Below are 15,626 nucleotides of genomic sequence, written 5' to 3'. Positions count from 1 at the left end.
TTTCTTGGATTGTGTTCCCACTGGGGCATTCAGTTCTGATTATGGAAGGCCTGAACATCACCTTTATGTCCTACCCTACACGAGGAGCATTTGGTTGATGTTCTGCGTACCTTTTTAAAGCAACAAGTAGTCTTTGGTAGACTGGCCAGACGTTCAGGCTTCCATGGCAGGGAGACCCATCTGTTAAGAATACTGAACAGTGAAGACAAGGACATCTACCATTATGGTAAGATTTTACACAACTTTGCTTTTATTATTCAGTTGACTTGGCTAAATCACATCTGTGCAATGCAAAATTATAAATATGGTATGCATGTCTTTTGCAATTCATGTCTAAGCTTTAATTGAAAAACTGCCTTTTTTTAAATTTCCTTTTTGTTATAACTATTGAAAATTATGTTAAACCTAGGATGGTAAATTACCAGACAGAGATGTTACATCAGTTACATTTGATAACACAAGCTATAGTATTAAACATTAATTTGTGAATGGAGCTCTTTGTAAGTTTTACAGAACACACTGACAAGTTGAACAGTACAAACAATGTATGCACTTTACTGCCTTTTACCTTCTGCTGAAAAAAGGAAAAGGTCCTTGGACCAGACTATGTACCCAGTAGGCAAATCAAAGAAAGACAGAAAGACAAACAGGCAGAGAGATACACAGATAGATAAGAAAATGTGAGTGTGCCTCAAGGACCTAATTCATAACATGGAAGAGATCCCCTTGACCCTGGTTCAAGTTGGACCACACACTGGAAGAGCCAGATGGGAGAAAAGTTTATGACTACGCAAAGTCAGCTAACAGAGAAGTGATGCCTAGTAAAAGGTCAGGTGTGAGTGTGGCTCCTTGCTCAGGTGCTACTGGAGACACCATGTCTTACCCTAGAATGTTGAGGCACTCCAGGCAGGTTGTATCCCATGGAGCCAGGCACCAGCATCAGATGTCTGGAGTAATGGAATTTGTACTCTGAATGCTATTAGATGGAAAGGGGCAAAGGGCAAGTTAACAAATCTGCCCTGCCTATAATGAAAGCCTGTTGGCACATGAACATCAACTGCAGCAGCCAGGACAAAGGTGCAGTTACAAAAAGAAATTATCCTTGGAAAAAGAAGCCCACCCCATGTGGTGATGTGAAGTACTACTGCTTGTTAAAATAGGAAACAAAAGGGCCAAGGGTGGCTAGAGATGGCTGTATGATCAGGCTGGAAAACTCCAAGGGGAAGAAATCAAGAAAAGATTCCTTTCATTTAGTACTGGGTATATTAGGGCATTGACTAGCCTTAGTGTTCCAAAGTGGGGAGCTAGAACTGGTAGCAGGTCCCTCTGTACTCCCTACTGTCACTGTTACATTCAGCTGTGTGTGTGTTAGTGACTGGGGGGTGGGGTCAGTTGTCATCTCAATCATTATCAGTAGGAAAATAGGGACCCCATGATAATCCTGAATTAGCCGAGTCAGTGCGGAGGTAACAAGACACAGCCAATGTCAAGTAAGGAGATGGGTAATTAGTACAAGTCATAACTAGAAAGATTTTTAACCCTAGTTTACATAATACACACTAACTTTGCATATATTACTCTGCCTATCCGTTTTATTACATTGCCTTCTTCCACAAACCAGACAAGCACTTGGAAAGGAGTTTCAGTCCAATGTGCACTGCTACTCATCAAATTTTGAGTATATTACCATGTACTAAATTTTGTTGCATAGATGCCATGCATTTTCTAACACTGACTGTGTTTGTTTCTGTTCCAGACATTGCCCCATCAAGCACCATACCTGGTACCAATGTAACTGTGGGACACACACTGCTGCTGCCTTGTTATTTTTCTGTTGACTCTGGGACACCTGACTTGCACCATCTCGTAGTGGAGTGGGAATTTAATAAAACTCCTCTGGTTAGCTTTACTGATAATATTCTTTTTAACACCAGAAGGGCATGGCTTTTTGCGGATGAACTCAGGAAAGGAAATGCTTCCCTGGTACTCACCAGTGTTTCACCAGCAGATAAAGGTGATTATACATGTAATGTCAGAGATCTCTCGGGCAAGAAACCAAAAGTGACAGTCTCTCTAACCTCTGAAGGTAATGTATTTCACAATAAATTAAAGTTTTCATTTTCTTTCAGTCTTACAGTGTGGAAATTTAGTTTCAGAAAGTATAATTATTTTATTCATTTCCTTTATTTGGACAAGTGAAAAACTATGCAAGGGCTTATTATCAGCTGTGTCCTTTATCTTACAGTCTATATATTTAAACAGATGAACAAGGATACAGGGGGCAAGTTTTAATCATGACTTTAAAGTTATACCTGTGAGTTCCTAACAGAGATTTTCCAAAATCTGTTATGGCTTGATTTTTTTAAACATCATTTAGATATGTGCTGTTCATGATGAGTTATGGTTTATTTTGTATTTGTACATTCATTTGTTGGCCAGGCAGGTCTAATCCCTTTATCATGATTGCCTTATACCACCAGTTATCTACTAATTCCACTAGTGATTTAATGCAGATTACAAATCACAAGTAATTTGTTCACAATGATCACAATGATCTTAGGGTCTAATTCAGAGCTAAACATGGCTCAGGGCTATTAGCAATGAGGTCCTGATCTGACTGCTTCAATATCTGATTAATTCAGATTGCTTTTTAGATTTCATGACATTTTCTTACAGCTCTCTCTGCCATGAGGTATTGTATGAAAATATTACTTTAAGTATTATTTCTGTACAATAAATTTATTTTACTGTATTACTTGTTTAAGAAGGCACAACTGAATCAACACTGAGCTACTAGACACAGCCAATGTCTAGTTTAACTCATACTAACTTTGTTTATATTTTTTCTGATCAATTTTATTATATTGCCTTCTCCCACATACCAGATAGGTACTTGGACTAATTTCAGGCTCTAACTGGGAGTTATCACTCAAGAAAACTATCAGCATATGCGGTTTCAGTCATTTACACATGTGAATTGTATACTAAATCAATTTGTTTATATAAAGCTTCCCACTGAAAGGTCAGGACTCAAAATGCAGACTGCCAGCATGTTAAAAAATAGAGCTTGGAAATAGAGGACAAGAGTGACTATCTAACATCTCTTGTCTTTTAGGACCCCTTGTGTCTCTATTGAGGGGAGGGCAAGCCCCCCAGCCCCTAGCTTAAACATACTAACTCCAAAATGACCATACCTTGGAGAAAAGATAATATTCTGAGAAATGGCCTTCTTGGACTTAATATATGCAAGTCCAATTTTTCGACCATTCAGTCTCCCATTTCAGGACTCGCTGTAGCAGGTCCCGACATTTCAAATGGTAACCTTATACATAATTATACAGTACATTGATAAAGATACTTAATTGTTACAGAGAGATGACTCATCCAAGATGGCAGCAGCTTCACTTACATTTAATTTCTTTGTTTTTAGACTTGTTTTCCTAACAATCAGCTCTGCTTAAACCTTATTATTCTCTGGGGTGTTCGGAGCTGCTCTGAAATGATGTTATAAGTGCAGAGATATTTTTGTGATGTAGCATCTTGCAGTTCTGTTACTCTGCTTCATGGATACACTGCTTCATGTTATTCAGACATCAAACAGTATGTTTGTGATCCTAATAATTGCAGTTTAAGACAATAAGATGTCAGCTCCTACTGCTGTGCTTTAACAACTTTTCTTTTTGGATTTTATTGTATTTTAGCCACACATGTTATTCTACATTATTTAATAATCAAATCTGTACTTCAATTTAGTGGTCTTGCCACCAGTGGACATATAATGATGCCAGCTTGAACCCGAATTTCACTTAATGAATTTTTGTTTTCATTTTGGCTGTCTTGCGATTTCATACCTGGTTTGTGCTGGGTTTCCATCCATTACTGCACCTCAGTGTTGTGCAGTAGGTGATCTGAGTTCGAGTTGGAAGGGTATCCCTTTCCATCTGCTCATGTCCATCATAAAAGAACACATATTTTCTAATCTCATTAAGTTATTTATTTTTACCTTTGTTTGAGTTTCTTGCTGGTGGTGGAAGTTTAGATTTGGAAAACCCAAAGTTCTAGTTGCCTAAAGAATGCTATAGTTTTAGAGGTTGCTTGCTGCTATGCACTAAAAATAACCCTGAAGATATGGAAAATTATTTTTACATTGACTGTTTTTATTTATTATTTATTTTGTGTATATGTAAATGGAGATTCTAAATGCATTCTTATGGTGGAATGTCTGAATGTGTAATTGTAATTATCGATACACTATAACTAGAAAATAAAGAAGAGCTGCAGAACTGTGTGGATGAAAACCAAACATAAGAGGGCAATAAAACTGAGCCATGTGGGGTTTCTATGGCATGAAAAGGAAAAGTAAGAGGGTAATAAAACTGAGCCTTGTGGGGTTTCTATGGCATGAAAAGGGAAAGTAAGAGGGCAATAAAACTGAGTCTTGTGGGGTTTCTATGGCATGAAAAGGGAAAGTAAGAGGGCAATAAAACTGAGCCTTGTGGGGTTTCTATGGCATGAAAAGGGAAAGTAAGAGGGCAATAAAACTGAGCCTTGTGGGGTTTCTATGGCATAAAAAGGGAAAGTAAGAGGGCAATAAAACTGAGCTTTGTGGGGTTTCTATGGCATGAAAAGGGAAAGTAAGAGGGCAATAAAACTGAGCCTTGGGGGGTTTCTGTGGCATGAAAAGGGAAAGTAAGAGGGCAATAAAACTGAGCCTTGTGGGGTTTCTATGGCATGAAAAGGGAAAGTAAGAGGGTAATAAAACTGAGCCTTTTGGGGTTTCTATGGCATGAAAAGGGAAAGTAAGAGGGCAATAAAACTGAGCCTCGTGGGGTTTCTATGGCATGAAAAGGGAAAGTAAGAGGGCAATAAAACTGAGCCTTGTGGGGTTTCTATGGAATGAAAAGGGAAAGTAAGAGGGCAATAAAACTGAGCCTTGTGGGGTTTCTATGGCATGAAAAGGGAAAGTAAGAGGGCATAAAACTGAGCCTTGTGGGGTTTCTATAGCATGAAAAGGGAAAGTAAGAGGGCAATAAAACTGAGCCTTGTGGGGTTTCTATGGCATGAAAAGGGAAAGTAAGAGGGCAATAAAACTGAGCCTTGTGGGGTTTCTATGGAATGAAAAGGGAAAGTAAGAGGGCAATAAAACTGAGCCTTGTGGGGTTTCTATGGCATGAAAAGGGAAAGTAAGAGGGCATAAAACTGAGCCTTGTGGGGTTTCTATAGCATGAAAAGGGAAAGTAAGAGGGCAATAAAAGTGAGCCTTGTGGGGTTTCTATGGCATGAAAAGGGAAAGTAAGAGGGCAATAAAACTAAGCCTTGTGGGGTTTCTATGGCATGAAAAGGGAAAGTAAGAGGGCAATAAAACTGAGCCTTGTGGGGTTTCTATGGCATGAAAAGGGAAAGTAAGAGGGCAATAAAACTGAGCCTTGTGGGGTTTCTATGGCATGAAAAGGGAAAGTAAGAGGGCAATAAAACTGAGCCTTGGGGAGTTTCAATGGCATGAAAAGGGAATGTAAGAGGGCAATAAAACTGAGCCTTGTGGGGTTTCTATGGCATGAAAAGGGAACGTAAGAGGGCAATAAAACTGAGTCTTGTGGGGTTTCTACAGCTACGGGAAGGAAAATGAACCTCAGACACCTATGTTGTCCTTACACAAAGTGTTTGAAATATAAACGTTTAACCAGAATGAGACTTTAGCAGCTATTCCAGGTCCTAAAAGAAGAGGAGGACATTTGGGACCAGGTCATGTTCTGTGATGACAAAGACTTTAGTGAGCTCTACAAATACACAGCATGTCAGATTTTCTTTAGCTATATTTATTAGGATGCCATCCATTAGTGCCCCAAAGGATGTCACTGTACTCCTACCTGTTTACAATCCATGTTGCTATATAAAAAGTATGACATGTTTCTGCATGTAGGATAGTTAAGTCATTTTGTTTTCGTAAATTTTTTTATAGTGTTGGAAGAATGGATATTGATATGTGTTCTTTATCAGAGGTTGTTTTTTTTTTTTTTTTGCAGCTTCGGAAGGGGGTTAACCCAGGTATGTTTCCAGATGGCCAGTATAGTATATGTGCCAAAAAGCAGGTTTGTAAATATGGTGGAGGATAAAACGTTTCTTCCCAACATTTTTATAAAACAGGATCTAAAGGAAGCAGATTTTCTTTGAAGTTATAAAGAAAATGTGGAATAAGAAAAACACTGACACTTAAGTGAGGTTTACTATTGAAGCAATAAACATCGCAGAACCATATATTGCAATATTGACAAATCATTCTGAAAACACAACACTGCAGGACTGTTTGAAGCCCTTCTTTTCTCAAGTCTTACTCTATCCTTTTTGCCTGACTAGCTATTCCACTCATGAGGTAGTGAGGGGAGGGCAGTGCAGGGACCACATTGTTAGGATGTGAGGTAGTGAGGGGAGGGCAGTGCAGGGACCACATTGTTAGGATGTGAGGTAGTGAGGGGAGGGCAGTGCAGGGACCACATTAAGATGTGAGGTTCGGGCAGTGCGGGGACCACATTGGTAGTGAGGGGATGGCGGTGCCAAGACTACATTGCTATGATGTAAAGGAGGTGGGGGAGAGGAATGAATGGACTGCAGTAATATAATGTGGAGGAGTGGCAAAGTAGAAAGAGAGGAATGCCGTGCGAAGACATGAGGCACGGGGAAGAAGAATGATGGTTTGTCAGTACTAGTATGTCAGGGAGGGGCGAAGAGTACATAAATACAACTGCCACAGAAACAAATGACCAGAATTAAAGAAAGGAAAAGGGTTAAATGCTTATTGTAAGTTAAAAGCTGATAGTATTACATGAAATAGTAAATTTATACCCCATTTATTAATCACGATATTCAGAATTTTGTGTCAGGTTTCGGTTTCTGTGCAAATAGAATATTTTATAGTTTTGGTCGGAAAAAACATTTGGTCAAGTACAATTTAACTAAGGACCAATGCGTGGCTTTGAAGACTTTACAGAGTAAACATGATCTAGTTATAAAACTATCAGACAAAGACAATACTGTTATTTTTAATTTTGCTAAATATCTAGATATCTGTTAGAAGCATTTAAATGTTACTTCTACTTATAAAGGATGTGATATTAATAAATATGAAGAATCATTAAAACATTGTACATTGTTACTGGATAAAGGTGTAAGGTTAGGATATTTCCCTAGACAAGAATTTGGTAAAAAATTTAATATTAATTCATGTTGTATTGCAACATTTTATTGCCTCTCAAAAATACGCAAAGAGACTGAAAATTTGAGTGGATATCCAATAGTTTCAGCGCAAAAATATTTTTTGCACAATTTAGGAATATTCTTACATGAATGCTTATTACCTTATGTAGAGAAAGTCCCATCTTATTTTAAAGATAATGGTGATTTTTTGGTAAAAATCAAAACATTAAGATGGAATGAAAGCATACATTGGCCTGTAATGGACATTAGAAGTTTAAATACTAGTACACAGCACAACTATAGACTACAAACCATATATTATTTTTTGAGGGATAGTCCATTAACCCATTATGTTATAGAACTGTTAGCATTTTGTTTGAATAATATTTTTTTACTTTTAATGAGGACATTTTTCATCAAATTCAGGGTATGGCCATGAGAGCACCATTTGCCCAGATGTATGCAAATATTACGATGGCTAAGTTTGAAGTAGAATATGTTTATCAACATACTTTTCTTAAAAAATCATATTAAATAGTTTCACTTTATTGATGATCTGCTTATTTGTCATGGAAGTAGTGGAAAAGTTAACAGTTGTATTAGTGATTTGCAGGACAATAGATGGGTCTATATTATAACATCGAAATCTACAAAGATCGAATGTTATAATATCAAACCCTAAACATCAAAATCCACAAACATCGAACAGTCAGAATAGCGATTCTTTTCCCAGGGGAAAAAAAATCACTATTCCGAGAAACATACACACAACACAAACAAACACAAAAAACAACAATCCACACACATAAACTTAAAATCCAAATCCTACACCTAAACCTAAACTAAACTTTACATACACTACTATCTATCCACTTACCTTAACCCAACCCTAACGTCCATCACTATCGCACACTCACCTCACATGCACCCTAACCCTAACTCACCTAACCCGCCCCCTAACCTACACACAACCGCACACTTACCTGACCTGCACCCTAACCCTAACTCACCTAACCCACCCCCTAACCTACACACAATCACACACTTACCTGAACCCGACCCGTAACGTTCCAATATATCGAACGCTGAAAACAGTGAAGCCACAGCAACAGCCCACCGAATTCTTTCCCTGGGAAAGAATTCAGTGTCCTGTGCCTTCGCTGTTTTCAGCATTCGACAAAACTGGTTCGATATTATAACATTCAAACTTTATAAAATTCGATGTTATAATATAGACCCCAATAGATATGGGTTTAAATTTGATGGTATACAAATGGGTACCCAGATTTCTTTCTTGGATGTGGATTTGAAGGGGTTGGAATGTGGCAAAATTTTAACTTCAGTACACAGAAAATGTAATAATAGTAATATCTTCTTACATGGGAATAGTTGTCATCCCCCCACCTTATCTCTGCACTTCCCTTTGGGGAATTCAAATGTCTGGACAAACTTTGTAATAAGGAGGAGCCATTTGATAGGGAAGTCCAAAATACTTTAAATATGTTTGTCAGATGGGGTTATGATTTAGTAAAAGTAAAAAAAAATCATTAGATAAAGTTAAAAATGACTGTCTTAGGAGAATGTTTGGGAGAATAAATAATAGTGAGAGACCTAATCGAGATGGACATCAATATATAATTTTAATAAATCTAACAGACAGCATAGTGGGATTAAAGAAATATTTTTGTGACAATGTACAACATACTGACTGAAAAGCTAGTAGAGTCCCTAAAGTATTATTGGCCAATGATATTTGAAAGTGGGAAAATGTTAAATTTGGTAAGAAGATTTCCTAGTATCTCTTATAGAAGGGGAAGAAATATATCTGTCATGTTAGTTCATAGCAAATTGGTTTTACCTGTGAATATGGTTATAAATAAATCAGTTTCATGTAGAACAGGAACATTTAAGTGCAATAAGTTGTGTATCTGCAAGCATATTGTGAATAGTTTTTCTAAAATAAATTGTGTGAGTGTTTATTTTAACAAAGAATTTCCATGCAATTCTGAGAATATTATATATGTTTTAAAGTGCACATGTAAATTGCTTTATATTGAGGAAACACAAAGAAAATTTAAGAATTGAATGCAAGAACATATCGGGGATATCAGGAGCCAATGGCTTGATAGTCCTTTGGATATGCATTTTAAAGAATTTCATTCTAGTAACCCAGATTCTTTAATAGGCTGTATTTTGGAAGATGTTTCTATAGGGGTGGGTGAACATGTGAATATTAAAGATACATTTCTATATAAGGAAACTGTTTATATACTTAAATATAACACAGTTACACCACATGGCTTAAACAAGGAATGTAATTGGAAATATGTAATTGATTAATTGTTGTCAGTGGAAAAAAAAATAGTTAATGTAGATAATGTTAACAGTATAAATGTGGAGGCAACACAGTGTGGCTTTTAAATAAGAAGAATGGCAAGAGGAGATGACCGCAAGAAGCAATGTAGTCCACAAAAATAGCGTATAAAACCTTTAATCACCGCTTTCATCAACTGACTTCCTCAGAATACAACAACAGTACAAAAAACACACCCTTAAATACACTTTCAAATTGATTAATAATAATCAGTTGTCAATTAAAAAATCAATTAAATGTTAAACACTATTAATTTAAAAAATCTTGAAATCCCCAGCCCTCAAATCTTGTTTACAAACCTCTAACACTGAAAATACAAATTTTTTAAAATTAGAACATGTAATGGAATGTTTAAATAAGGCATTATTATGATCTTTTTTCTTTATATTATATATATGTTCCTTAATGCGTGTCCCCAAGTTCCTGGTGGTCATACCCACATAGAACACGGGACACGCAGTACATAAGGCAATGTAAACAACGCCAGTGGTGTTACAAGTGATGTATCCTGGAACTTCCAAAGTTTTATCTGGGGATTTCAAGAATTATCTTGAACAAAGGGAAACACTTTGGCAGATCAAACTAATTGCTGACAAACCACCAGGTTTAAACGAAACCATCAATGTAAAATGCTTTTTAAAATACCATAAGCTATGTATTGACAAACATTATGACTTGTCTTTCTTTTTAAATTAATAGTGTTTAACATTTAATTGATTTTTTAATTGACAACTGATTATTATTAATCAATTTGAAAGTGTATTTAAGGGTGTGTTTTTTGTACTGTTGTTGTATTCTGAGGAAGTCAGTTGATGAAAGCGGTGATTAAAGGTTTTATACGCTATTTTTGTGGACTACATTGCTTCTTGCGGTCATCTCCTCTTGCCATTCTTCTTATTTAATTGTTTTTTGGCTATTTTTCCATTTTTTGTTGTCTTATACAGTGTGGCTTTTACTCCTTGAAGGCATTTTTTTTGCCAAGGAGCTAGAGACAATAAATTTGGTGTTCTATTTAAATTTTGGTCATTTGTTTCTGTGGCAGTTGAATTTATATATAGTTTTTCTTATGTAGGGCCAGATTTACAAAAGCTTGCACGGAGTGCAAGAAGAGTGTAGGCGCTCATGGAGGCAATATGTCTGTCGTGTGATCCAGGCACAGCCAGCAGGGGCGTGCACGAGAGCTGCTAAAGCTACTCTTGCACGGACAGCATCATGGTATGCAAATTACCTCATTTGCTGCTGAAAGCTATGCAAATTACCTCATTTGCTGCTGAAAGCTATGCAAATGAGGTAAATTTGCAATCCAGGAAACACTAACCTGTCCGTGGAAGATTAGTGTTATGTGTAGAAATGTACTCCATTGGTAAAGGAGTACCATTCTGCAAATAGCTAAATGGAACTATGACAGCTTCAAATAAAGGATGCATACAGTTGAGGAAGTATGCCAATGGACGAATATAAAACCATTGGTATTTATAAATGTTTAAAATGATCAAAATCTAACTTTTTTCCCCAATCTCTGATGTTTAAGCATAGCGCAGCACCACGCAAACGTGCGGAGCTTTAAAAAACAAGAAAATAATTTAAAAACAGCCAAAAATATCCATTTTCGCTAAAAAGCTTATCCTGTCATGCAGGTGAATGGCAGGCTGAAGACAACATGGCCACTGAGTAGTGGTTGCTAAGGGGGGGAGCTCAGTGTGAGAGATGTAACCATGCATTAGTAGGCAATCCTATGCAAATAAGGATAAGGATAGTGAATCCCAATTTTCTCCAGCATGTGAGCCATGTTCCAAGAGTGTAAGTGTAGGAGTAGGTGAGTAGCAGAGTAGAATATAGGTAACATCATGAGGAGGTGTGTCAGAAAGGCTGTAAGCTTATTGGAGCACAGTGTCTTGTGTTTGCCCTGAGTTGCTCAGGATTGCAAGAGGCGTGTCTACATTTGTCCTTTTTGAAAACCAGAAACCAAAGGTGTACACTGTGAATATATCTGAAATGTCTTGCAAACGTGCACACAGAATGTGCGTGCGTGTGTGCACTTGTTTGTGCGGCGCTGTCATGGGCGGAAGCAGAAAGGGAAAAGGAAGGAAAAGAAGTAGTAGGAAGTTAACCAAGGAAAACTAGCAGATCTGCCAGGTGAAATATATCAGAAGCAGACTAGCCCAGCCCAGCCCAGCACTTTAAACTCTGCAAACAGCATTTTTCCCTGTTTTTTCCAAAGAACTCTGCAACACTGAAGTATAGAAAGAGGCAAAGCTTAAAAACTTTAAAGTCAGACAAAATGTTAGGATCTGCTCTTGCTATCATAAACCAACATGTGCAAGGTGCTGAGGGCGGTGATGTTGTGAATGCTGCTGAGCAACCCACAGTGAGGAGATGGAGAAGAGTGTACAGACCCAGGGTAACCTACCAGGGGCTACATGAGCTGGAGATAGTGGAGCGCTATAGGGTGGACAGAGACTTCCTGCAGCAAATTGTTGAGCTGTGCTGGCCATGCCTCACACACAGAACCAACAGAGGTGAACCCATCCCAGTGGATACCAAGGTTGGTGTTGACCTAAGAATACTAGCTACAGGTACCTTCCAGAGACCAACTGGTGATATGATGGGGATTTCACAGGCATCAGCATCCAGGGTACTGCACCAGTTCCTGGATGCCATGTCAGCACATGTCGGTAAGCACGTATATTTCCTCAATTCCTGTGAGGCATTGGCCAGCAATACGTCTTTTCCACCAAATAGCAGAATACCCTGAGGTAGTGGGTGCAATAGACTGCATGCACATACACATCAAAGCACCACCAAGTGAGAGGGGTAGGGTCTACATCAACCACAAGGGCTTCCCCTCTATCAACTGCCAGGTCATGTGCGATGCCCAGGGCATAATAATGAATGTGTGTACTGGCTGCCCCGGAAGTTATCACGATTCCTACATTTGGCATCTGACACAGCTGTACCAGAGATTTGCCAATGGGGACATCCCTGATGGTCACCTAGTGGGGGATGCTGGATATGCACTGGAGCCGTGGCTGATGACACCCATCAGAAATGCACACACACCCGAACAAGAACTCCATAATGAGGCGCATGCACAAACAAGAAACATAATTGAGCATGTGTTTGGGATGCTCAAGTCACGGTTCCGGAGCCTGGACACATCTGGTGGAGCCTTGCAGTACTCACCAACTACATGTACCCATATTGTCATGGTATGTGCCATGCTACACAGTATGATCCTGCGGAAACAGCTGCAGCAGGAACAACATGGGGCAGGGCCAAACAGCCCCCCGCCATTGCCAAGGCCTGTACAGGCACAGCGTGACTCGGAGGAGGAACAACCTGAGCCTGCCCCAGTAGGCAGAAGGAGGCATGCCCAGTATGCCCTGGCCTTGGCAAAGAGGCAACGCATAGCACATACACTGACTCAGTAGGAACCCTGGAAATGGCACCTCTCACTGACTCGCACATACAGTAAAAGGGATGCCTAACTTGACACTACCTGTTTTCAAACATGTATAGGGAGTGTAATATGTGCATCCGACATAGGCAGCCCTGCAGCACCACCTGAGGCATGAGTCCCTATTTTAAGCAATATAAAGCACTGCTAAGCAAAATTCACCAGTATTGAGCATATTTAAATACAATTGCGCGTAGCTGCGCACCACACTAACCAGCGCAACGTCGGGCAAAGTTGGGCAATATTGAGCAAAGTCAGGCAATGTTGGGCAAAGTCAAGCAAAGTCGGGTAAACACGCTCACATTTGCTTTACTGTTCCTTAACCAGTCAGGTCTGCCCAGCAGAAAAATAAAAAGCAGTGACAGGGCTCGAACTCAGGATACTGTGCACTATAGTCACAGTACTGAACCACTAAGCCATGACAGCATTTCACTGGCACAAACACAACTTAAGTCACTCACACATACCAGTTGGGGGGGGTCACATACCTAACAGTCACAGTCAGCAGGACAATTGTAGACAAACGCAAACACAAACAAATGCTGTATCCTGCCCTCTGAAGAGACATATGAGTAACCTCCCCCCAGGCCTATGCAGACAGATAACAGCAGGCCAGGCAGTGTGATGTGGGTTGGGTAGGCTATGAAGTCACAAACTAATATGCGTGTAACTGGTAGCTAAGGTCTGTAGTACAGTGGTATGCCTCAAGCCAGTACGATAGGCAACAGTACAGACTGAAATGGAGTACCTGACATAGCAGTGCAGGCCTAGCAAATGTGTAAGTGTCAGGTGTACCTCTCATCCTATGTACACCCACAGTAACAATCAGGTGTGCCCCCCCCAGGTAGAAATGTACAAATAATAGCTGTCCCCCCTGTATGTAGAAATGTTGATAAGTCTATGCAAATTGACTCACGGAAGCCCTGCAGGCACAGCGTGCTTCCTGTCGATGTACAACACAAAGATGAGCCCTGAAGTAAAAACCAACTTGATTTTTCACACACATATAGTATATATGCCCATAGTGGGCATGCTTACACACACAAACAAATTTAGCAAATTTCAGTCAGCAACATACTGGAAGGTCATACTGGGCATGCTCACACACTTAGGCCATGTCTGAGTACAGCAGTGGTCCACACATATCTGGCAGTTGCAGTTCTTACTCTAGACGCTTGTCACTATTCACCAATCCTGCCTTGCACACACAGTGATATGAAAACAGACCCATATAATATATTGGACCCCTGTCATAATCAGACTGTGTAATACAAGTACTCAAGTTGTTCAAAGAAAGTGAAAATGCAAAGATCATCAATAAATCTCCGATCAGTATCATCAAGAAACAATGAGCACTCCTAACATTATCCAAGCCATGTTCTAGCAAAAATATTGCCAAAGAGTCCATAGAGAACCATGAAGCTTTCTTTCGCTATGTAATAAATATCAATGTAAACTCATATATGTTCTGAGTCAGTGCAAAGTGTAAATGAATACATGTACATGACTGACATTGCCAACATCTTGTCAGACAGGTTCATACATATTTACCCCCCTCTCACTGACAAAAGGGCCCATTACCATACCTGGAGATTGTGAAAACCCAGAAATAACATATACAATGGTTAAACAGCTCTATCCGAACCTAAAAACATGGCGTCTATGGGATGACATGGTTTCCCTGGCTGTGTCATATGTGAACTCCAAAACAAACAGACCCTGCACCTGAACAGTCTGTTGAGACTCACCCTCTGTACAGGACATGAAACTGTTGAATGGGTTACAGCAACGTTTGGCACACTCCACAAGTGTCGGTGCACAACAGACCATGGGAACTATAGTCTTCTAAGCCTAATAAGCCTGATCTGTAAGGCCATGGAGTTCATCATTATGGAACATTTAAACAGAACTATTGGGAGCCTACAAACACCCAACCCTACCCATTGTGGTTTGGTTAGGGGAAGATCATGGTTCCTAAACCTGCTAGACAGTTTTCAAGGCAGTCACCCAGGACATACATCAATGAAATGAGCTCCACATGGCCTACATAGACCTTGAAAAGCCCTTTTCCAACATCCCACACATGTCGTATCCACAAAATCAACAACCTGTGCATAAATACGTATGTCATCTGATGGATTGTCAACTGGGGCACAGATAGATCCCACAAGGTAAGAATTGTGGTCTCCTGTTTATGCTGGTAACTGCTGTCCCCCATGGCTCAGTTCTGGGACCCCTCCTGTCTCGTGTCTACTTTTCAGAAATACAGTCAAACACACAAGGGCTATGTTTAGCAAAGTTTGTGGATGACTGCAAAAAGGTTGTCAAAATCAATGTTTGGGACAACAGAGACATCCTTAGAAAGGGTCTCAGTCAGACAGATGTGGTGTCAAAATTATGGCCTCCAGCTACAGTCATACAAATACCACATAGGTGCCAACACCCTAAATATGGAGGTAATAATAAAGGATCTATAGACACATGTGGATAGTCACCTCTACTTCCAGAAACACATTCACAAAGTGGTTAGAAAATCATGCTGTGTGTTTCCACAAATTGTCAAGGTCTTTGCATGCAGGTGAAAGGAGGTTCCCTCTACTCATC

At 39.4% G+C, this 15,626-nt stretch overlaps 1 protein-coding gene across 1 annotated transcript in view; it reads left to right on the top strand.

Moving 5' to 3' along the window:
• LOC122805775 overlaps positions 1-15,626 on the top strand; it is an 889,800-nt gene that overhangs the window by 232,365 nt on the left and 641,809 nt on the right. The window contains exon 4 of the mRNA XM_044076042.1: positions 1,757-2,086. Coding sequence (XP_043931977.1) covers positions 1,757-2,086 — 330 coding nt within the window. The remainder of the gene's footprint in view (positions 1-1,756; positions 2,087-15,626) is intronic.

Source organism: Protopterus annectens, chromosome 7.part0, assembly GCF_019279795.1.
Source record: "Protopterus annectens isolate FY-2018-M chromosome 7.part0, PAN1.0, whole genome shotgun sequence".
NCBI lineage: Eukaryota > Metazoa > Chordata > Ceratodontiformes > Protopteridae > Protopterus > Protopterus annectens.
This window is presented reverse-complemented; position numbering and strand designations above follow the sequence as displayed.